At 54.7% G+C, this 24,083-nt stretch overlaps 1 protein-coding gene and 1 long non-coding RNA gene across 3 annotated transcripts; both read left to right on the top strand.

The window, feature by feature from the left end:
* The first annotated feature begins 7,218 nt into the window (after positions 1-7,218).
* LOC140522230 (uncharacterized) lies at positions 7,219-8,712 on the top strand. Of its 2 annotated transcripts, none has more exons than XR_011973253.1 (2): positions 7,219-7,601; positions 8,345-8,712. It is a non-coding gene; the product is annotated as an uncharacterized lncRNA (long non-coding RNA). The 2 variants fall into 2 exon arrangements; XR_011973254.1 differs by having other exon boundaries at positions 7,219-7,630.
* An 8,087-nt stretch (positions 8,713-16,799) lies between these two features.
* On the top strand, positions 16,800-20,166 carry PTMA (prothymosin alpha). The gene is made up of 5 exons (XM_072637432.1): positions 16,800-16,930; positions 18,537-18,608; positions 18,698-18,791; positions 19,265-19,338; positions 19,430-20,166. Exons 1-5 carry the CDS (start codon positions 16,886-16,888, stop codon positions 19,475-19,477), a joined length of 333 nt encoding a protein of 110 aa, XP_072493533.1. The 5' UTR covers positions 16,800-16,885; the 3' UTR covers positions 19,478-20,166.
* The last annotated feature ends 3,917 nt before the right edge of the window (positions 20,167-24,083 follow it).

Here is a 24,083-nt window from a genome sequence, read left to right as displayed (position 1 = left end):
CCCCCTTCTCTCCATTCCTGTCTCCCCTGGACCTCTCTAATAGTCATGTTCATTCATTCTCCATGCAACTACCAACTAATGCCGCATATTTCCAGCAGCACTCGAATCCAGGTTTCTCATGACTCAAGGTCCCATTTCCTTTTCCATATGCACCAGAGGGGCAAACCACTCCAATGTCTTTGCCAAGAAAACTCCATTGAACAGTATGGTCCATGAGGTTGTGAGGAGTTGGATACAACGCAAGAACTGAATAACAAATCCCGGGAGAAGGACTGTTGGAGTTTACAGTGGATAGAGAGCTGACCTTGCTGCCAGAGGTCTGATCCACACATATTATGTGACCCTGGATAGGCCCCTGAACCTGCACTGAAGGGGGGAGTTTAGAACACTAATGAAATCAGGGGTCTAGTCCCCATCCCTAGCTGGCCCGTAAATGAATGGTATGTAATGGAAAGGAATCAGTTTGCCCCTTGCCCACCCAGCCTGGCTTGAGGAAGCCAGGGCAGACAGCTACCTGTGGGCCGGCCCAGTGGCGTGGTCCTTGGCAGGAGCCATAACCAAGGCCAGGGCCAGGTCTGGCCCATTGGTCTCCTCCACCGTCTGTTACAAGGGCTGTTCACAGGCCCCTGCCTTCCACAGCTGTTCAGAGAGGACTCCAGGCTGGTGGGGGGAGGAGGTAGGGGCAGGAGCCAGGAGGGAGAGGATGAAGTGCTTTGGGGGTTGGGGGGGTGGGGGCCACAGCAGGGACTGGAAGCTTTTATTAGCTGCTTTCCAGGCCTTTGGTTCATTTGCTGCCATGGAGACCATGAGGCCATTCACCGGGTCAGGGTGGGAAGGGGTCAGAGGATCTCCGGGGAGGATCTCAAAGTCTGGAGAGACCCCAGACTCTATCTGAGTAGGAACTGCCCTATAGCATGTGGCCTGCCAGCCTCTTCTTAAAGTCCTCTAGTTACAGGGAAGTCATCACCATCCCATTCTACTCTTAGATGGCTCCAATGGTGGGATGTCCATCCTGACATTTAGCCTAAATCTAGCTCTCTGATTATTCCTAGTGGTACCGCCCAGAGCCACGCCCCCAGCAACCCCACAAATGCCTTAAGACCCTTAGGATCCCCTACATCCTTCTTTGACAGACCAACCATCCCTACTTCATTTTACCTCATCTCCAGGACCCTCATCCTGGAGCTCTTCTGGATTCCCAGTAGCATGTCCACCAATGGACATGTAGTGGCCTCCACTGTTGAATGGCCTGACCAGGGCAGAAGACAGCAAGGCAACTGTCACCTCCCTAGTCCTGGACACTAGGCCTCATTTCTAGCAGTCTGGGGTCACATTAACTTTGGCCCAAGTATGACCTCAGTATAGCTCACAGGCCACTCAGAATCCTGGATCATTTTCACATGAACTACAGTCCAGCCATCACTGTGCCATCTTGGCCTTATGACATTGATTTCTTTAGTCCTGGGTATAAGACTTGCCATTTGCCTCTTAAATTCCCTCTCATTAGACTTAGCCAATCTTTCTAGCTTGTGGAAGGAGAACCTTCTGGGTTCTGTTGTCCAACATGCTAACAATTCCTCTTGGGCTTTCTGAACTTCTCTCAATCCTCATGCCTTTCCTCTATTGAATGTCTCCAAGTTGTCCTTCATGTATCTGGTTTGTAGGTAGTCATGTCCAACGGGGTCTCCCTCATTAGACTCTATCTTCTTGGAGGCAGGGGCTTTGACCCTGCTAAAGAGCTCTTCAGGGCTTAGCACAATGTCTGGCACATAGTTATGAGTGTTGACCAATGGACTGACTGGCTTAGTGTCATTTGCAAATTTCACAGGTCTGTGATGACATTGGTTAACAACACGGCCATCAAGAGATCCCTGAGTCACTCCACTAGTGATATCCCATTAAAGAATACTCTTTGGGTCATCGTTCAACCTGTCCTAAGTGCATTTAAATGTATCATCATGCCAACATGCTGGAGCCTATGTCTAGGCCAGAGGGGTTGTTAATGTGGGGTCTGTAATCTTATTATTATTTTTAAATATTTGGGTAGCTGGATTTCCATGGAATTATGTACAATATAACATATAATATATATTATATACAATATAATACAAAATTCCTTTGTAGCCCTATTTACTTTATTTTGTGGATTAAAATAATTATTCTGAGAAGAGCTCCATAGGCTGCCCCAGACAACCAAAGGGTCCTGGACGTTAAAAAGCTTAGGAACCTTTGTGCTAGACGCCTTGACACTGGCTCCCAATGGAGACTCTAAGTTATTCCTCAGACTCACTACATAACTGACCCAGGTCCTTTTCTGTGACATCACTCTGGTGATAGCCTCTCTGGTCCCAACCTTGATCAGTAAGTGGAAGCCTATTTACTTGCACTATACATTTCTCTCTTGCCTTTTGTGGATCTTCATATAGCTTTCATTTCTTGGAGTTTGGGGCACCCCATCATTTGTAGGCATATTGCATTACTACAAAAATACTGATGTTAAAAGCATGGCCTTTGTTGCAGGAAGAAAGTTGTCGCCTTTGAGCACACTAGACAATTTCCCAAAGGCAATTCAGCCCATCCTGCTCAATTCTGCACCCAACTCTTCATCAGAAATGTCTGCTCAAGACCAGTGCAATAGTTGTATGAGTTGTCCAACACAGTCTGACCAATAGGTATTTTTCATCCACTTGGTTTTTTTCCTGTGTGTATATTGTTGTCTAGTCATTTTTCAGTTGTATCTGACTCTTTACCACCCCAAAGGCAAAGAGACTAGAGTGGTTTGCCTTTTCTTCTCCAGCTCATTTACAGATAAGGAAACTGAGGCAAACAGGGTGAAGTGACTTACCCAGGGTCACATAGTTAGTGTCTGAGACTGGATTGGAACTCACAAAGATGAGTCTTCCTGATTCCAAGTTCAACTTGGTATAGTCAGCACAGCATCATCCACAAATAGGAGCTCTCTTCTTCTGTTTGGACTAAGCACTGGCATCTACCATGACAATGGCCCACACCTTTGGTGAGCATCTGTCTATGTTTTATGCCTCACTTGACATTCATATCAAAGAATCATTAAGCAAAGTTATCCCTATGGTTACAACTCTCAGTGTTTTAACAGATTCCTGGGAAACACCTCATTGGAGACAAGCCCTTACGCTAGCCTCTCTATTGAATAAAATGCTTTTCACAGTCTACAAACAAGTACCATAAGACCTTGTCTTCTCTGTACCCCTTCTTCAATGGCCACACAGCTGAGGGGTAATCAGCAGGGAGCAGACCCAGGTAGATAGAGGAACAGCATTTGGGACAGGAAGCAGCTCCTAAGAGTGTGACCTATGGTAACAGAGAAGAAAGTCAGTGGTGGATCCAAGAGACTAGTCAAAGCAATTGAAAGTCAAGGTGCAGAAAGGAAAAGACCCAAAGATCCCAGTTGGCCAACTCACCCAGCAGAGACTCTATGTGTGGTAGGAAGTCATTTTAAGAAATAAAAAGAAAGAACATTGGAGCCCTACAGTACTGGAAGTAAGGAGCTGGCTTGGCTACATAAGTTCCTTATTTATTATTTCCTCGTTATCAGTGGACTCTAAGTTTGTGTCTGCTCTGTCCATTGACTCTAGGTATATTTATAGTAAGCACACCTAAGGTTTATGGGGAAGGGAATGTTTGGAGGTGCTTCTTTTACTGGGCCATTTCAGTAAATGCCTTTGCTTTGAGTTAGTTGTGTCTACTGGCTGACTATTAAAGGTAAGCTCACTGGTAGGGGCTCACAGACTATAGTTTTAGGAAGCTGGATCCACAAAGTACCCTAGGACCACGAGTTTTAGTTACTTCCCTGGGGATCCAATGCAAAGGCAAACCTGTGAGTGCTGAGTTAGGAACATAATTCCTGGAGGGAGTGCTACATTAATATTCATTTCTTGTTTCTTTCTTATATTGTGCTGGTACATCGAACACCATTTCCTTCACAGCACAAATTTCATCAAGCTGAAGTCTAGTACAATTCAGAAATTGTGGTGGCTTCAGACCAACTTCTTAGAACGTCTATTGCCTAAGGAAGGTCCAGATCCCAATAGGCTGGCATTCAAGGCCCTTTACAAGCGGGTTTTGACTTCTTTTAACCTTATCTCACAGTCTGTCCCTTCATAGACTCTATGCTTTGGTCAAATTCTGGCCTGAACAGAGCCTATGCTCTCCCATTCACATGCTTGTGCCTAGAGTGCCACCTCTCACCCCTTTCTACTTGAAATTGTACTCATCCTCTGGAGCCCAGATAAAATGCCACCTCATCCATGAAGACTTCCATGATTTTACCTTCCCTACCCCCAAAGCCCAAGCATAGCTCTCCTTCAAGGAGATTTTCATTGCATCTGGCTGTGTGACCATGGGACAAGGCCTTGACCTCTCTGGGCCTTCATTTGTTCATCTGAAAAATGGGAGAATTGGATTCCATGACTACTGAGATCCCTGCCAACTGTCCATCTCCAATCCTATACTCTTGTTTATGTTTCATCTGGAGAGCATCAACCCCTCATTCCTCCTGATGAAATTTTTCTGGATCTCCCTTCTGTCATTTGGTATATTGGGCATTCTTCCCCCTTGCTCTCATTCATAAATTTGACAAGCCATCTTCTTCCAAGTCACTGATGGTGGGAAACAACAGACCAGGGCAGAAGGCAGACTCTACCAGGACCTTCCAGAAGCTAGCCCAGCTTCCTCGGTCTACAGACAGGAGAGAGAGGCCCACCAAGATGACTCTGGTTCTGTGTTAGTGAGCAGCACAGCCACGTCCTCTGGTGCCAAATTCAGAGCCAAATGGCCTTAACTCTCCTTCAGGCATTGGACTGGTGGGAGGAAATGGAAACAATAAGAGGTAAGAGAGGGTTGATAAAAACCTTCCATGACTGGGGACACAGGAAACTTCTGTGATGAAGGGGGAAGGCTGGAGACTCAGAGAATCCCAAAATGGCAGCCATGTGGGTCCCTGAGAGCCGAGCTTCCTTCTGAGCTTGAGAAGGACACATAAGTCTTGTCAATGCTCTTCAGCGGTTTCAGTCCTGTCTGATTCTCTATGACTCCATTTGGGGTTTTCTTGGCAGAGATACTGGAGTGTTTGCCATTTCCTTCTCTAGTTCATTTTACAGATGAAGAAACTGAGGCAAACAAGGTTACGTGACCTGCCCAGGGTGGGTCTTCCTGACTGTGCCACCCACTTGCCATCAGGCACAGGAGTAGATGGGGCCAAATCATCTCTGTGGAAAGGGTTTGGATTTGGGACCCGGGTTCAAATCCAAACAGGTAGGTGTTGAAGTGAATAGAGTCAAGAGGTGCTGACTTCCAATGCAGACTCAGACACTTACTAGCTGTGTGACCCTGGGCAAGTCACTTATTCCTGTTTGCCTCAGTTTCTTCATCTGTAAAATGAGCTGGAGAAGGACATGGCAAACTCCTCTAGTACCTCAGCCAAGAAAACTTCCGATGGGATCATGGAGAGTCAGACAGGACTGAGACAACAAAGTCCAACAAAGTGCAAATCCCAGCTTTCTTCCCTGGTACTTGTGTGACCACATCCCCTCAGGGATTCAGGGTTCTCCTCTGTCAAATAAGGTGGATAGACTGGGTGACCTCCGTAGTTCACGGCAGTTCTGATTTCTAGGGGTTATCTCTTGGATTCCTTTCGTCATTGTTCCCTCTACAACCATCAATCAATTAATAAGCACTTATATGCCTAGCATGGTGCTTCTCATAGGGATTCACTGAAACAGCCCATGCCTTCAGGGAGCTTCTGTTCTGTCAAGGGAGGTGACTTGCACATTAACAAGCATGTAAATTATACAGTGGAATTAAGCCAGATTGCCCTGGGATACATATGTCAGCTGGCAGAGCCATAACTAGGGGTTTCCATGTAGGGTCAAGGATCACAGATCGCACTCAGGGAAATGGCTTACAGCCTGCCCCGAGCTGAGAGGAGGGTTGTGAGGAGACATGGAGCTGGTGCCTTTGGCATGATGTGGCTGTTGTTGGGGAGGCCTCTGTGTTGGGGAGGGCAGAGGAGAGTGATAGCAGCCTGACCCACCATCAGGGAGCCTTCTATCTGTAGGAATGATTCCTCCCAGCTAGGCGTTAATTGCTGTTGTATCTACCCTGCTGAAGGGTAGCGCCCTGTCAGTGCCTATAGATTTGATACCCTGGGTCAAAGCCCAAATGCACACTCCTCGTTACTCCTCTGAAGACTGCTGGCTTCAAAGGCAAAGGCTCAGAGGCAGACCAAATTTCCCCTCCCCTCCCACCACCCAGTCTTCTCTTCCTTCAGGTTTCCAGATCAGACATGTCACCTTGTCCTGCCTGCTGTCTCAGCTCAAGTACAGCAAGCAGAAACAAAATCTGTCACAGGCTTCCAGCAGGGCTTTCTAAACATGGCTCTTGGAGCCGACCACATGCTTCCTCTGTTTCCCCAGGCAGGACATTGTCTGCCTGACTTTTCAAGGTCCCAGTGTTCCAGGAAAGAAAAAAAAGAGATGTCCTTTAGAGCCCAAGCCAAGTTTTTACCTCCTTTGGCCTGAAGCAAGGGCTGAAGGGACTTGCAGAGGGGGCAGCAGAAGACCCCTAAAGGGCTGCACAGAGTGCTGACTTTTGAGTCAGAGGACGAGGTTTCAAATCCTGACTGCCACTCAACCTTAGGATACTCACTTTTTTATCTCTGAGCCTTAATTACCCCATTTAGAGAATGAGAAATTGGACTAGGTGACTCCAGAGGCTCTTCTAGTTTTAGATCTAGGAACCTCCAGCCTCTCTGAGCCTTAGTTTCCTTATTTGTAAATGAGCCGTTGGACTAAAATCTTCCCAAAGTCCTTTTCAACTAGAGCTGGTGACAGTTTGGCATCACAAAGACCAAGGAAGTCCTCAGTGGTGGCCTTCAGAGGGGAAAATAAGGGGAGGAGGGAGGCTGAAAGACATTTAAATCTCAAAGAATCTGATTAACAAAGGAGAAGTGCAAGTCCCGAGCTCCGGGACTCAGCTGGTGGTGGGGTCCTTTCTCACTTTCTCTCAGAACCCTGACTTGGAGTTGGTTACCTTCTCTCCCGCACCCCCTAGCTAGGGCCCTGGCATTGGCCCTGCCCACTGGCCTGGCTGGTCTTAGCAGAGCGGGGGCTGTCTCCAGGCGCAGGGCTGGGTGGGGGTGGACCTAATTACTCATAACTGGAGTGGCCTGATGGGGCTGGCGCCTGGGTATACACACACACACACACACACACACACACACACACACACACACACATACACACACACACCTGGCAACCAGGGCTGGGTGCGCACACATATCCATGACAACTGGAGCCCTCTGTCCACACACTGGGAAATTGCACACAGTCACACATGCGCGTGCACACACACACACACACACACACACACACACACACACACACATACACACACCCATAAATGGTAACAAGAGCCAAGCCAAGTACAGACCGGAATTGGAGCTGGGCAAACAGAATCAGACCCGTATTCAGCCATGATCATGCAGACACGCAGGCACGCACACACCCCAACGGGCAGGCAGCGAATCTTGGACTGTGGATGATCGGGAAAAGCGGCAGACCGAGGTGGGGGGGCACCCGTGTAGAAGGGTGGTGTAAGTAACATGGATGCCCTTTACAGCCCAGGTCAGAGAGGGAGTGCTGGAAGGGACCCTGGGGTGCTCGAAGGAAAGAGAGCCCCTCTTTTTGGAGAGACGTAGTCCATAGACTATCCCATAGTCCTGGCTCCAAAGATAGGGCCACTGAGGCAGAGATGCTGTGACCATGTCACTGTGCCTCAAGTAATGAGGGGGTGGGGAACAGATAGCCTTGGAAGTCCCTTCCAGCCCTAAATCTATGTCCCTATAACCTGTCTGAGCCTCGGTTTCCTTATCAGTGGATAGAAGATAATAATGCTTATTAAACATACCAATTCCTGACTAGAGGCCTGAAGGAGATAATGAATCTAAAAGGCTGGAAAGACTTTAGACAGCTCTAGAATTATCTATTATTATTTTTACTATTAATTATCTATTAATTAATTAATATGCAGCTAAGGGACCATCTGCTACTATTAAAGAGAAGGAAACCGAGGTCCTGGGAGTTGAGAAGATTTGAATTCAGGTCCTCCATTTCCAAGTCCAGAGCTCCTTCCTCTGGACAGCCCTGCCTAGATCCGGGGCCAGGGACCTGGTTTTGAATCATGGTTCCCTGTTTCCAGAGGCTCATGCGTCTGGAGCTGAAGGGATCTCTGATCTAGCTACCCCCACCCCTTGTTTTCACCCTGGGGCTAACAAGAAGAACAGAATGGCTTGCTCTACCTCCTACAGGTGCTAAATTGGCAGTTAGGATTTGAACTCAGATCCTTTTCACCAACCCAGCACTGGTACAATCCTGGGTCAGTGGATTCCTCTTCCTGGGCCCTGTCTCCTCTTAAAGAGTTGGGCTTCTTCACTCCTCAGAGGTCTTCAGGAGAGTTGCTACACTTTGTCTTTGGGTCCTCATGGGCACCCAGCACTGTCCTTTCCATATTTGTTTAGCTCCAGTAAACTGTCCCATGCTTCAGTCCAAGAAGGAAGCCAACAGACCTTCTGTGGACAGAATCGATACCAGTTCAGAATGTAAGACTATTAATTTTTTTTTCCTAAGGTAGATAGATGTTGTTTGTGACTAATAAAATACACATCTACTTACTGAATTTGTGATATATTTTAATGACATGTATGTCATTATATATTTTCTCAGTCAAGGGATCCCAATCTAACTAAACAAGCACTTATTAAGCACCTATAGTTTGCCAGGTGCTTGTTAAGGGCTGGGGATGGAGAGAAGAAAAGAAACTGTTTCTGCCCTCAGGGAGTTTATGCTTGTTAGTGGGGGAAGGAGAAAGGAAAGGCCACAGGTGCACATTTAAGTAAATACAAACTCATTCCGGAAGGGGGTTGTGGGCCCCTCCACAGCTGGAGAGGCCTCTTAGGAATCTAGGAGGTGAAGGTGAGGAAGCAGAGCCATCCAGGCTGGTGGACGATGATTGAATCAAACAACCAAGCATTTATTAATCACCTACTGAGGGCCACACCCTATGCTAGGTCCTGGGGATACAAAGAAATGTCTTTTATGGGAAACCGGAGTTTAACTGGAGAAGACAGCTGGCAAGGGGCAGTCATCTGAAGTAAGACTGGACAGATGATGGGGTCCAGACCGTGGAAGGCACTGAAGATTGCTAAGGAGGAGAGAGAGGAGGTCTGGTCTGTGGAGCAGGAAGCTCCTGCACAGCACAGGGAAAGAGCCTGAGTCTAGAGTCAGTGGACATGGGTTAGTCTTTTTCACCTTGGACAAGTCATTTCTCCTCAGAGGGACCTTTGAGCTCCAAAGCTCTGACCCTCATTGTAGGATGATCAGCTTGTCAGGAGGGAGGGGGACAGACCGGAGAGGTGAGACACTCACACAGACAGGATTGTGCAGTAGTCCTGTGCCCCTGAGCCTGCTACTGACTCGTGTTGGACCAAAGTCAGGCAGTCACTGCGCAGTCAGGTTGGGAGTCCACAAACTCTCTATGTCCAAGGGCCCTTTTGGTTACATCCCAAGGCAGCCTTTCCCACTTCTGAATCGCTGTTACTCCAAAGGGACCGATAGTCACTAACCTCTCTCTTCCTGCTCTTAATCCCGTGAGCTGGAATTGAACCAGAGGGAAAGCTCCAAAGGCAAATAGCAAGTGCTTAGCGTTTGTGGCATTGGCCTGGATGGAGATCGATTGTTCTCAGGTACATTCCACCATATAGTTCACGCACTGACCCTGCGCAAAGGCAACCGGTCACTGCTGAGTCCTTCTAATTTTCAATTTTAGGCTCCCCAGACCCACGTATTATTAGTCTGGGAGAGAAGGGAGATGGATCCTCGATCTAGGGGGGTGGAAGGGGCCTCCAAGCCATCCAGTCCATCCCCTCTCTTCATTTGACAAGAGAGGGAAACTGAGTCTCAGGGAGATGACAGTGATTTGCCCAAGGTCACACACAAGGCCAGTAAGTCCCGGTCTCTAGACCCAGCACTTTTCGATACCGTCTCCTACTTAAGGAGGCTGGCTTTCTGGGGCGCCCACATGAGTCTCTCACGGTGTGGGGCTCAAAGCCGCGGGCAGAAGGGAGCAAGCAGCCAAGGGGCTTGTCCTCGTTGTGGCAGGACCCTTGGTCCAGGAAGCCATGGAGAGGAGGGGGCAGGTCCTCCTTACACCCAGAAGCAAGAAGAGACTGCGCTGTCTGAGTGCCGGGTGCTGAGCTAGGACTAACAGGGAAAGATTGCTTAGATCCCGAGGTTCAGAGATGGAAGCCCGGCTCGTCCACTGGCCGCCCGTGGGATTTCAGGGAACCTCTTTCCGCTCTCTGAGCTTTGGTTTCCTCTTCTGTAAAATGAGGGGGCAGGACCACAGTGTCTCCAATTGGACCAATGGGGAGTGATTGGCAGGGGAAGGTTCCCTCCCCCTGCCTAGCTCCCCTCCCCTCCCATATTGAAAATAGCAGTTCAAACGACCGTGGCTTTCCAAAAGAGGGTCCCGCAATTCTTCTCCAGCCTCTCTTATCACTCCTATGGCTACCCCGACCAAATCCCGTCTCTGATCACTGCTGCTCTAAATGTTGACTCCTCCTAACGTACTGTGAACAGCATGCGGTCTTTCCCACATTAGGGTGAAAGCTTGTTGCGCGCAGGGACTGTTGCTTTTGTACTTGTATCCCTAGAGATGAGGACCCGCTGGACATACAGAAATTGCTTCAGGACCTTCAACAAATCACAACCTCCAGAGCCCAAGTAAGGAGTGGGGTCGGACAACCACTGAGAGGGCCCCATTGCTTGAAATCTATGATCTTAAATCAGCAGAGCAGATATTTTAACCCCCTCCTGATCCCCCAGCTGCTAATCCTCCCAATCATCCTGTGATTATTGTCTACACATTTTGTCCATACATGCATGTATAGACACATAAGACAACTTGTTGTTGAACCATTTCAGACCCTTCATGACCCCATTTCTTGGCAAAGATAAAGGAGTGGTTTGCTATTTCCTTCTCTAGCTCATTTGACAGATGAGACTGAGGCCAACAGGGTGAAATGACTTGCCCAGGGTCACACAGCTAGTAAGTGGCTGAGGCTAGATTTGAACTCAGGGAGATGAGGCTTCCTGACTCCAGATCCAGCATTCTATCCACTGAACCCATAGCTGTCCATATAGACAGCACATATGGACAAAATCAATGAGGTAATATAGTCATGCCCCTATATCTCCTTTTGTAGAATATAAGCCCCTTGTCTAGGTCTCCCCTTTGCTCAAGGGTAGTTAGTGCCTGGCACCCAGTAGATGCTCAGTAATTGCTTCTTTCTTAGGCAAAGAGGGCTTTCCCTACATAGATGGGGCAGTAGGTGTCCTGGGGGCTCAGAGAGGTTGTGACTTGTCTGGGGTTACACAGCTAATAAGGATCAGGTCTGGGATGCAAATCCAAGGTGTGGCTGTCTTCTTTTGTCTAACTTAGGATCCACAGTTACAGGAGGGGAAAGTTCAGCTTCTCCCTGTCTGGTTCCCCAATAGCCTTCCCATGTTTCTGGGAAATACTCTGAATGTTCCCCCTCAGAAACAGATGTAGTGTCTGGAACACGGTGGGGACCTTTGTCACATGACTATTCAGTCCTTCAGCAGAATCTGCCCAATCTGATGACTGATTGGTCTGTATCCCCCAGGGTTCATTAAAGTGCCTGTCACACAGGTGGTGATTAATAAATGTCCACTGAGCAACTGATTGACAGGGGAGTGTATCTGTATCCTCCTGAGAGACTACAAGATCACGAAGGACAGGGGTTGATTGACTTCTGACTTATTCCTTGTGCCCAGCCTTGGAACATAGTTGGTGCTTAATAAATGCTTGATGAATCAGACTGACCTACTGTAAAGAAAATCTTTAAGTGCCCACTCTGAGCCAGGTACTGGGCTGAAAAACTGAAACATCCACTGCCTCAAAGCAGCTCACATTCACATGCCTAGAAAAAACATTTTTAAAAAAGTACAAGTTATTTGGGGAGTGGGGGCAGGAGGTCCTCACAGCTAACCCCACATACATTTCCTCTGCTGTAAGCTCTTTCAGGGGAAGCAGGCACTGGGGACGGCTCCCAATGCGCCCCCCCCCCCTCCACAGCCACCATTAGCACTTCAGTGGCCTATTTCCCTACAGGTCTACCTGGGGTTTCCAACCCCGGTTCGTCCTATTTCAGTAACTATATTCCAATAGAAATGTCTTTCACTTTATGCATTTAAAAACATGCCGGTGAACAGGTTCCTAGACTCCCCCAGAATGACTGCCAGAGGGGTCTTGATGACCCATAAAAGGGGAAGACCCTCTCACCCCCAGACTCGAATAAAGTTGTACAGTGGGCGGGTGGAGAATGCATAGAGCACACGAGGGAGCCTCAAATCCACTTAAAAATGAAAATGGAGCCGAGTTAAGTGACTTGGGAACCAGTCCAGACCTGAGGAGGCTTTTCCAACCCCCCCCTTTAAGGGCTGACACTGGCAGCTTGCCCCTCCCCCTCCCCCGCCTCTCCCCCCCTCCCCCCCCCCACTCCTGACCAGGAAGGCTGGTGCAGTGGGGAGGTCTCCGCTTTGGACTGGCCATTTCCTGTCTGTGTGACCTGGGCTTCAGAAACCTCATCCAGGAAAAGTAAGGTTTGACTAGCCCAGGGCCTTTGAGGTCCCTTCTAAGATAACTGGTGTATGAAGTATGGTTAAACAGCACTGGCCACCGGGGCAAGTTTCCCCATCTATAAAATAAGGGAGTTCAAATCCTTCCCAAGGCACTTGCTAGTTGGGGAACCCTGGGCAAGACCTCAGTTTCCTCAACTGTAAAATAAAGGTAAGAACAGCCCTTCCTTCTCAGGGTTGCTGTAAAACGGTTCCAAGCGCTATCTCAGTGTGATCTTTGAGTAAGTCAGGATGATCTTTCTTCCAGGAAACTGTCCTTTTAATAGAAAAGAATTCCACCAGCACCGAGGCAGCTGGAGAGCAGACTGATCCCTTTGTATCTTCAGTACCTAGCACGCTGGGCAAGCCCACAACAAGCGGGACTTAGATTAGGGCACTGAGTAACAGTCCCGTCCTCACATCCACCAGACATCGCAGGGTGGGACGGTCCGGACAGGGGAAGTTTTCCAAAAAGGACCAAAGGTTTAGAGGTTAGTGGATCAGGGATGCAGCGCCCAAAGGGAGCTCAGAGAACACCTGGTCCAATCACACCCCTGTCTTACAGATGGAGAAACTGAGGCACCGGGGAGGTGGGCAACTTGGCTAGGCGAGTAAGTAGCTGAGAGGAGACATGGGTCCAAGCCCGCTTCTATCCCACTCAGCCCCTCTGGCTCCTACGACCTAACAAGACTTGACCGAATCCCCTCGGGAGGTACCAGCCTTCGAGCAGTGCCCAGCAGTGCCAGTGGGGTGACAGCACCCAGAAGGTGCGGCGGCCCGATCCCGGCCCAAGGGGGCTCACTCAGCCGCTAGCTCTTCTTTCCCGACCTGGGAAGGAGCACCCGGTCCAGGTCCCCCCCGCACCCCATCTTCATCCCGCTCCCCTCTCGCCCCGGCGTTGGCCAGCACAAACAAGCGGCCGGAGCCCGGGGGTCCCAGGCTCCGGGGAGCTCCACCTCCGGGGCCGCCCCCCACCCCGACAGGGACAAGGGAATGGGCAGCGGGAGGTGGCGCAGGAGAACAGAGCCTTCCTGATCACCTGGGCAGTGGGGGCGGGCGGGACGGCCGGGGGCCCGGAACTCCTGACGGTGCCAGTGTCTGAGGAGGAGCCACTGCCCAGACACAGGGTTCTAGGGCTCCGTTTTTGGGGGGCCGTGTTAGCTGGGCTTGGTCTCGGAGGGAACCCTGGAGGTCACAGGCACCAATCTTACTTGACAAAGGCGCAAGCTGAGGTTCAGGGGAGGGCGGTGATGGCGTGGGGACCGCAGAGGCAGGTTTCGAACCCAAGTCCTCGGACAGGGCTCGCTCTGTCCAGATCACGGGCCCGGACCTGGACAGACAGGGCGCGGGGAGCACGGAAAGATGCGCCCCCGGAAAATCGGGAGAAAGTCGTCCCTTCGGGGCATGGTGATGGGGGGGGGGGCAAAGAGAAACGGCAGAGGGGAGGGGGAGGGGAGAGGAGACTGGCAGGGGAAGAGACACTCGGACAGACCGACAGGCTCTACTCCGCCCCTCCCCCTCCCCTAATCCCACACGTTTCCCGCCACAGAGTCCCCCACCCTGATTCCTGGTCCGTGGCACGTTTGACTCGCGTGGGGGTGGAGCCCCGGCCCGTCTCCGCTCCCGCACCTGCTGGGGTGGACGAATGGGTCAGGTGGGCGCCCGCGAGTGGGTGCCCTGGCTGCGCCTCTAGTGCCCGTACGTGCCTGCCGTGGGAGAGTGGGCTCTGTGCCCGCGTGTGCACGCAGCTGTGCCCGTCTGGTGGGGTCTGTGTGTACGCGGGGATACTCGCGTCAGGTGTGGACATGTAGGGGAGCAGACGCTCCAGCGTGGGCACCATATGGTCCCCGTGTGCGTGGGGAAGGCGCCGGCTGGGGGGGGTCCTCAGTTTCCTTCCTCGCCCGGGCAGACTCCTCGAGGGGCCCCGGTGGCCTCCGTGGGTGCGCGCCTGGGAGCGGGCTGGGGCTTCGTGTCGGTGCGTGGGGCGGTTTGCACTAACAACACCCCCGCTAACCCCGGGGGCATGTAGAGTCCCAGTCCCAACGAAGTGTGCGGGAAATGACGGGTCCGTGGCACCATCAGGGCCCTTAGGAGAATTGCTGGCCATCGCCACCACTGCAGTGGGCACTGGGGTTACTAGGGGAACGTGGAGAGTGAAACACGCAACTCTTTCCCCGCCATCAGGGCTGGTTCACATTTGACCCCTTCCTTGGGCGTAATCCAGGCTCCGGGTTTTTCCTTTCACCAGCTCATGGCCCATAGCTGACGGACGTCGCAGCTGGCCAATGGTAGAGCGCAAAGCGTCAACTCTGTGTTCGCCCGCCAACCTGAACCAATCGATGCGGGTATCGCGGCAGTCCCGCCTTCCGCGTCGGGCGCCCCCTTCTGGCTGCTTGGGCCGGACTCGCTCGGCAGCCATCTTGGGTGTGGCGCGTCTCTCTCCCTTCTCTAGCCTTTCGGAGACCTTCGGGGGGCCCCCACCCTGCCCCCCAGCCACGGTTCTGAGCCTGTCCAGCTGCCAGGGTCCTAGGCCTTCATCTGCTTGGCAGGAACCTGGGACCCCGAGTGGGTTGGGGTCGGAGAGTGCGTGACGACTCCGCTGCCGCCATGTTGGGAGTGGCGTCTTCGTAGCTCTCCTGGGGGAGGGGGCGTGTTCGTGGCCATGGCCGTGACCGTGGGTGTTGGGCCTCCTAACCACAGTCCCCCACCCCCATCACCACAGAGGGGGCTGCCCCTCAGATTCCCGCCCCTCACTCACAGCGGGCAGGGACACGGAGACTTAGACTAATTAGTGGAATGATAATATAATCACTCATTAACAAGGAGGCAGCCTCCCTCCCCCCACCCCCGTGCTTCAAGTCAGGTCACTCAAACCGCGTGGGGTGGTGGTGGGGAAATGGCAGCCCGCAGGGTCCACTGGGGTGCGCGAGCGTGGGGGGCTCACGATCTGCAGAAAGGATTCCCGAGGACCTGCGTGGGCGTGGGGGAGGGGCCTGAGACCCCACGTTCCCGAGGCACCCACAGGTCTGGTCCTTTCCACCTCCACCCTCCTCTCGGGCATCGCCCAGTGGCAAAAGCACGAGTGGGGGGGCAAGGCCTGCGTGCGGGGCCCTGGTGGGGCCAGCGCTCCGGAAGGAGGCTGGGGGTCCCCTGACTCGTGCTCACTCGCGAGGCTGTGTCCTAGAGGAGCCCGTGGAACCCAAGGAGGGCTTCCCTCCTCCCCACTCGAGGACACTTGCCTTCCTCCTTCCCCCTTCTCCCCCTCCTCCTTTCCCATCACTAACTTCTTTCCTTTCCCTCCTCCCGCTTCTCTTCGTCCTCCCCCTCCCCCTCCCTTCTCTCTCCCTCCTCCCATCCTCCCCCTCTCTTCTCCCCCCTCCCCCCTCCCCTCCCTTCTTCCCCCTCCCATCCTCCCCCTCCCTTCTCTCCCTCTTCCCCTTCCCTCCTCTCTCACTTCTCTCCTCCCCCCTGCCCTATTTCCCTCTCCCTCCTCCCTCTCTTCACCCTTCCTCCTCCTTTCCCTCCTCTTCATCTCTGTCCCCTCCCAACCTCCCCCGCCCCCTCCCTCTCCCCCGTCCCGGGAGGCTGGAACAGTTTTACCGCGTTTTGCCTTTCAGGGGCAGCAGTTAGAGCAAAACAGGGGAGAGAGAAATTGCGCATGCGTCCTCTTCCCCACCCCCTCCGTAACTCGAATCTCGAATGACAGCGCTGGGAGCGGCTGCGCCCGCACTGGTAGAGGAGAGGTACTGCCGCTTTAAGCACGCTCGCCCATTGTTCGAGCCCGGACCAATGAGAGAGCGCACGCTCCCCGGTCTCGGCCAATGGCGCGCGGGTAGGGGAGGCCGCGCCCCGCCCACTACTCTATATTAAAGGGCCTGGCGCCGCGTGAGTCCCCCACTGGCTGCTCTCAAAAGCCATCTTTGCATTGTTCTCGGACGCCGCGCGCCGGGCATCTCTTCCCCCGCTGCAGCCGCCGCCGTCTCCGGCTCCTTCCCGGCCCAGCTCCGGCTGCTCCGCTCCGGCTCCGCTCCCGCAGCGGCCGCGTGCCCGTGTGTGGGCTGCTCCTCGCGCGTGGGACCCTCCTGCCACCTGCACCCCCGGCCGCCCCCGACCCCGAGCATCCCTCGTCCGGCAGCCGCCCCCGCCCCGCCATGTCGGACACCGCCGTGGACACCAGCTCCGAGATCTCCACCAAGGTGGGCGCGCGGGCCCCTCGGCTCGGGGCGGCCGTCGGGGGCCCCCTCGGGCGCACCGGCTACCCTTTGTCTGGGCGCGGGCCGTGCCAGGGGCTCCGTGGGGAGCGCGTGCCCGCCCCCGCGCGGCGCGGCCGAGGGACCCCGGGTGGAGGGGGGGCGCTCCGGGGGAACTTCGGAGCCGGACCGGCGGCGCGTCGGAAGGGCTGGGGGGCGGGGGCGGCCCGCGCGGGGCCCCCACGGGCCGCGCCGCTCTTTGTTCCGTGGGCGCCCGAGGCTCGGGGCCGCCCGGAAGGTGCCGGGGCGCGGGGGCCCGCGAGCCCCGGGACTGCCCGCGGGGAGGAGGGGAGGGGGCGTCGGGGTCCCTGGGGAGGCCGCGGGGGAGGGGCCGGGCGGGGCGGGGGCGGGACGGCCGGGATGGGAGCCGGGACCCCACGAGGGCCGAGCGGACAAAGCCCCCCGACGGCCGGACAGGGGCCGGGGCCGGGCGCAGGTGGGCACTGGCGGCCGTCACTTTGGCGTCTCCCCTCCCCGTCCCCTGGGCGTAGGGCCCCCCGCTGTGATGTCTCCCCTTCTAGGCTTAGGCTCCTCCCCGGGAGGGTGATAAATAACGGCCGGCGGCTTTGTTTGGCCGGCGTGGGGAGGGGGCACCCGCGTGGCCGTAGGGGGGACCTCGGTGACAGCCGGCCCCCGCCCGCCGGTGGCCCCGCGGCCGGTCTGTGGGGGCGCCCTGTACCCGCGGACGCGGAAGGTTTGAGGGCTCTTGCGGTTCCCCCGCACTCCCCCACGGGGCCTCCAGCGATGTGGGGTGACCCCCGAGGGGCGTGTTGGGGGCACGGTTGTGTCCGACGGGGGGCGCCCCGAGAGGCTTTCCGTAATCAGAGGCTCGCGGGGTAGGGGCTCCCAAATGGTGCCTGAGTTTTGGGGGGCCCTGCCGAGAGCAAGGTGGGGGGTCAGCTTGTGGCGGCCGCGGCGCGATCTTGGGCCTCCCCAGGGGCAGGCCCTTGCGCCCCCAGCACGCCCGAGGGGGCCGCCCGGGGCCCCCCACTCGAAGGGCTTTGCTGTTACCTGGAGCTCGGGGCCACGTGCTCCCCGCGCAGCGCCCGAGGCCCGCGCGCCAAGAGCCAGCCGGGCTCTGCCGGAGCCGGCCGGGCCGCTGTGCGCCTGCGCGGCGGGGCTGCCCGCCCCGCCCCCATCCGCCCCGCCCCTCCCCCACCTGAGCCGCCAGGGGGCGGGGGCGGGGGGAGGGCCTGCGCAGGAGGGAGCGCAGCGCGCCCCACGGTGGCGGAGCAGCAGATTGCAGCTCCCGGGAAAGTGCGTGCTCTCGGAGCGCGCCAGTGAGGACAGCGCCCCCCCGCGGCGCCTGGGGGAGGGGGTCGTGCGGAGCCCAGGCCGCACGGTGCGGGGCGCCTGCCCTCAGAGGGCGTGTGTGCGTGGGGGGGGGGGGGTGGAAAGTTACCCGGGCTGGCGGAGCAGGGGCGGGGGGGCTCCTTCCAGCCCCCCGGCAGGTGTTAGCCCCACGGGGTGCCGGGCCGGGGTGCCGGGTCGGGGGCGCCGCCGCAGCCCCTCCCCCGGCCCGCACTCACCCGCCTTTCCCGCTGCCTTCAAGGACCTGAAAGAGAAGAAGGAAGTGGTGGAGGAGACGGAGAATGGCCGGGATGCGCCCGCCAACGGCAACGCTGTGAGTGCCCCCCAGGGCCGGGAGGGGGGCTGGGGGCGGGAGCGGGCCCCGAGTGACCGCGCTCCGCCTGTGGGCTCTGTCCGTGGCAGAACGAGGAGAACGGAGAGCAGGAGGCGGACAACGAAGTAGACGAGGAGGAGGAGGAGGGAGGCGAAGAGGAAGATGAGGAAGAGGAAGGCGACGGTGAGCTGCTGGGGCTCTGGGAGGACTGGCCTGGGCTGCCCGGCCCGAGGCGGCCCCCGCCGCCCCCCCCCCCCCCCCCCCCCCCCCCCCCCGTCCCTGTTCCCCAGATCCCTTGGTTGGGCTGTGTCCTGGCTCCCACGCGTGTTCCGGGCCCGGCCCTTGGGGGGCCCCGCGGGCAGGGGGTCTGCAGGCCGGCCCTTGGGGGGCCCCGCGGGCAGGGGGTCTGCAGGCCGGCCCTTGGGGGGCCCCGCGGGCAGGGGGTCTGCAGGCCGGCCCTTGGGGGGCCCCGCGGGCAGGGGGCTCTGCAGGCCGGCCCTTGGGGGGCCCCGCGGGCAGGGGGTCTGCAGGCCGGCCCTTGGGGGGCCCCGCGGGCAGGGGGTCTGCAGGCCGGCCCTTGGGGGGCCCCTGGTGGGCCGGCCCTTGGGGGGCCCCTGGGAGTGGCTCAAGGCCTGGGCCTTCTCTCTCGGCTCCAGGTGAGGAGGAGGACGGAGACGAGGACGATGAAGCCGAGACAGGCACAGGCAAACGGGCAGCTGAGGATGATGAGGTGCGTGGGGGGGTGACCTCCGCGGGCTGCCGGGCCTGACCCAGTGAGGAGGGGGCCCGGCTGACCCAGTTCCCCTTGTGTCCCACCCCAGGAGGAGGACGTGGACACCAAGAAGCAGAAGACCGACGAGGATGACTAGGCAGCGAAGGGAAAGAAAAAAGAAAAAAAAGGGAAAAAATTTAAATTAAAAAAAGAGAAAGAAAAGAAAGGCCGCAGCGCCCGCCCCCCAGCTCCCGTCTCAGATCTCACTGGTCACCCGCGAGTAGAGGCCCGGCCGCAGAGACACGCTCCTGACCGCTCCGGACCCCCCGCCGGGAGGAGCCCAGACCCAGCCTCCAGGCCCTGCTTGTTTTCTCAAAGTACTTTGGAAAGAAAATTGGTTCGTATTTTTATTTACACTTTATATTTTTGTACATACGGTGGGGTCTCGCGACCAGGCAGCCTTTGGCGTGTTCTCTGTCCCGCTTCTGACTTTACTTGTGGTGTGACCATGTTCCTTACGATCTCAAAAGGAGAAAAGAAACCTTGTAAAAAAAGCGAAAACCACGACAAAACACAATCCTGTTCCGAGCATTCCAATAACTTTCTTGTGTCTGTACTTAGCTGTACAATAAATAGTTGGTTTGTATGAGATGGTTAAAAGGCCAAAGATAAAAGGTATTTCTTTTTTTTCTTTGTCTATGAAGTTGCGCTTTTGGGGTTTTTTTGTTTCGTTTTTGTTGGTTTTTTTTTGTTTTGTTTAAAAATTTTTTTTTGGCCTGTTTGATGTATGTGTGAAACATGTTGTCCAACAATAAACCGGAATTTTATTTTGCTGAGTTGTTCTAACAAGTGTCTCTGGCCTGTTTTTGGGGTGTGTGCTCCACTCTTGGGAATCCTGGGAAGGGGGAAGGCCCCAATGCTTTAACCCCCAGAATTCCCCCCAAATTCCAGGGTGTGGGTCTCCAGCTCTCTCTGGAAAACTGTGGGTGGGGAGCAGGAGTACCCTTGATGGGCTTGTGAACATGATTCACAATGGGGATAGGTCACACCCAGAATCAAGAAGACATCAAACACTTGCTAGGTCATTGAGCAGCTGCTACTTAGGGTAAAAAGGCCCTGGGCTAGAGATCTGGAACCTCTGGGCCACCTGTTGCTTCCTCAATCTGTCCCCAGGACCAAGCTGGGTTGTCTGTCCTCTAACAAGGGGCAGTCTTTGGGGGTGAGGAGGTTTGGAGCCCCAAACTGAGGACAAAGCTAAGAGGACTCCCATTTCCTCTGATCTCCCTGAGTAAGGCATGGCAGCTCAATAGCTCCTAATGTGGTATGACCTAAGAACCAGGAAGTTTGGGGGCCTGTTGTCTCAATCTGTTCTGAACCAGAGGTCTGAGCATCATGGATCCCAGTGTCTTAGATGAGGAAACAGTTCCACCTCTTGTTTGATTGATTTCTGAGAAGGCTCCAGACGCTGTGCCAGGGGTTCATGATACCTTACCCTACAGCTTCCAAAAGTCAAAACATCACACTTCTACTCAAAGGGGCAACTTGGCACCTACTGTGTGTTAGGAATTTGGGGATGGGGCAGACATTCAAGGATGGAAGGGCTAAGCCTAGTTTCTTGGAGATCTCAGGGTAGTCCAAGGTGCATTTGGGGGAATCCTGGATCTGAGACCATCTGAAGCTCACCACACCCCATGACCTTGGGGTGTTCACCAATGGCTTCCTCAGTTTCCTCACCTGTCAGAATGAGGCATGGGTCTGGCTCCCAGGACCAAGGGTTGGGGATCAGGGCTGGCCTCTCAGGCTTCCTGGTGCACTCCACTATCTCTGAGTGAAAGAAAACTGAGTTAGAAGGCCCAGGGGCCCCCTGGTGCCTCAGTCACTGCAGGCCAAGCCCCAGGGGCTCCGGGGAGCTCCCCTTGAGAGCACTGAGGGCTTTTCATTTGTACTCAGGTCCTCAGCTGGGAACCAGGCTTGCTGGGTTGTGTCTGGGTCAGCCTATTATTGGAAATGCAAGTATGAAGTAGTTACCAGAAAGCGGGGAGGGGAGAACCTGGAGGAGGGGACACCACAGGCCTGAGATTAGAGGCCTGCTCTGACATTCTGTCTCTGCTACGTTAGCTGTGTGACCCTAGGCGAATCTCTGGGAAGAAGGTGTGTTCAGATCACACCTCTGACACTTCATATGTGTGACCCCAGACTAGTCATTTCCCTGCTGAGGGTCTCACTTTCCCCATCTGAAAAATGGACTAAGTGCCTGAGTCCTGTCCCTGGGTCTAGGGACCCTATGGTCCTGAAGGCAGTTGTTGACCTCTGTTGCTGTGGCCTCAGGCCTTCCAGGAAGTAGGATGGATGGGCAGCAGCCGCTGCTGTGGGCACCTTTGTGGCCATCTGTCTGCCAGAGGCAGAGCGTGTCTCATACAACACCCCCCCGCCCCACCCCCCAGCTCCCAGACTTATTCCAGCCACTTTTATGCAAAGGCAAGGTGTAGGGAGAGAGAAGGCCAAAAGGAAGCATTAGAGCAGAGTGTCTCAGCTGGGTGACATTGACCTTGGTGTCATGCCCCCGGGCACCCCAAGCCCTCTCAAAAGGGAAAGTCTTCAGGAAGCAGGTCAGCAGACAGAGCCATGCAGGCTATCCTTTCCCTGTGCCCCCTACTCAGAAGACAGATCCTCTGCCTTGCCCAGCACTTAGGGGAGATGGGAGACAGAAGAGAAAACCAACCTGGGAATTGTGCCTGTTTCCCCTGGGAACCCTCATCCTTCCCAGGACGCTTTTTCTCTGCCCTGGAGGGCACCTCAAGTGTCCACCTCTCTCTGCACATTCTTCCTCTGCTACCCGGCCCTGATCATGTCTGGGCTTGGAGGCGGGTGATGGGCCCCACAGAGAAAGGTGTCAGGGTGCATTTAGGGTTCCCACAAACCCTGCCCCCAGGAGGCCTCCGGGGATCAGAGGATGCTCAGTCCCACACACAGAGAACCTTGATTGGGCCGAGGGAGAAGCACACAGGGCAGGACATTTCACACATGTCCCCAACGCTCTGGGGCGGGGGGTGGGGTGGGGGTGGCCTCTGATGAACGACTCTACCAAGGTTCTCTCTTCTGATCCTCACAACAGCCCTGGGAGGCAGGGGTCATTATTATCTTAGTTTTACAGGTGAAGAAACTGAGGCACAAGGGGGTGAAGTGACTTGCCTAAGGGGGCACACAATCAATAAATATTTGAGACAGTATCTGAAATTAGGTCATCCCAGCTCTAAGGCCGGTGAACTGAGTCCCCTGACAGCAGCTGGGATACGTGAGGCATAAATGGGACATCTGAGTGTTTGGCCATGGGGCAGGGTGGGCCTCTCGGAAAAAGGGGGCACTGAGTTGGGTTGTCTGGGACAGCCGAAGGGGGAAGTAACTGACAGAGCAGAATCTTTCTGGAGGATGGTTAAGGGTAGTTGAGGGGCCAGGCCTTTAACCAGCTAGACTGGGGCTTTGAGGGGGACCCCTTGAAGGATCTCTGGCCTCGGTTTCCTAATCTGCTCCACATGGGGGCTGCCTTAGACGTGAATTTCACCTCTCCTTCTGAAGTCAGTTCGGGTCACACAGAGATTTAGCATCTAAAGGAACCTCATCCATCCTCTAGAATCAATCAACCCATTTCACAGAAGAGAGAACTGAGGCCCAGAAAACGGCAGGGACTCACCCCAACTTACATAGATGGTTAGGGTCCAAGGCAGAATTGGAACCCTAAGGTCAAGCTCCTTCTACTGTCCTGCGGGGCTTTGGCCCAGCACCAGGGAACAGAGTCCTGGGTTTGAATTCAGCTTGGCCACTCCCTTGTGACTTGTGGGAGCTCCTTCACCTCCCTGGGCTTGCTTCCTCATCTGTAAAATGGACTAGACCAGCCTCTAGGTAATTCCACCATCATGGGATACTATACTTTGCTTGAATCCCTCTAGTCACAGGGAGCTCACTACTTTACCACTTTTCAATGGCTCTTTGGGGAGATTTTTTTCTTGACATCTAGCCCAAGATTTGCCTTTCTGCCTCTTTGTTCCTAGCTCTGTTTCTGGGTTAAGAGAAAATTGAATCATTTTCTGCAGGCAATCCTATAAACCCTCAGAGGCCTCTTCACCCTCCTCACCCTGGAGGTTCCCCCCACTCCTGGAGACACTTCCAGTTCAAGGAGAACCCATCTTGGTCCTCCTTCCCTCCTGCCCTTCCTTCCTAGGCCCTTCCTGGTTTTTCTGACTCTCTCCATTATAGCCCACTCTCCTCCCAGGCTCTCTCCCTTCCCCACCCCCACTCTTCAGCTGCTTTTCCCCATGAGATTCTAGGCCCCTTGAGGGCAGGGACCATCTTTTGTTCATTTCTTACTTGTCCCTCAGGTGCCTGACTCATAGTAAGTGTTCAATAAATACTTGTTGATTTGACCTGACAGGGGAATAATCATTTTTATCTCTCAGTGCCCAGGACCCCTGCTCCCCCCCCCCCCCCATATGATTAAGGAGCAGGATCACCTGGGTTCAGCATCTATCTCTGCCACTACCTTTGTGCCTCGGGCAAATCAGCTCATTTCTGTGAGCCTCAGTTTCCCCAGTTGCCCTTCTAGTTATTGTGAGGTCCTCATGGCTAGGAGAGGGCTTTGGACAGGATGGGGAGGAGGACTGGAGCCCACTGAGAGCAGCCCAATGTGGTGGAGAAGCAGCTGAGAAGGTCTGAGCCTCGGGCACTGCTAGTGAGGGGACCCTGCCTCTGAGCAGGCAGTAATGCAA

The sequence above is a fragment of the Notamacropus eugenii genome, chromosome 2 (assembly GCF_028372415.1).
Source record: "Notamacropus eugenii isolate mMacEug1 chromosome 2, mMacEug1.pri_v2, whole genome shotgun sequence".
NCBI classification, from domain to species: domain Eukaryota; kingdom Metazoa; phylum Chordata; class Mammalia; order Diprotodontia; family Macropodidae; genus Notamacropus; species Notamacropus eugenii.
The sequence above is the reverse complement of the archived record's forward strand: the minus strand, read 5'-3'. Positions and strand labels throughout refer to the sequence as shown.

Coding starts and splice junctions, on each gene's coding strand:
- PTMA (XM_072637432.1), top strand. CDS start 16,886: ATGTCGGACACCGCCGTGGACACCAGCTCCGAGATCTCCACCAAG. Junction 16,931..18,536: donor GCTCCGAGATCTCCACCAAG/GTGGGCGCGCGG, acceptor GCTGCCTTCAAG/GACCTGAAAGAGAAGAAGGA. Junction 18,792..19,264: donor TGAGGAAGAGGAAGGCGACG/GTGAGCTGCTGG, acceptor TCTCGGCTCCAG/GTGAGGAGGAGGACGGAGAC.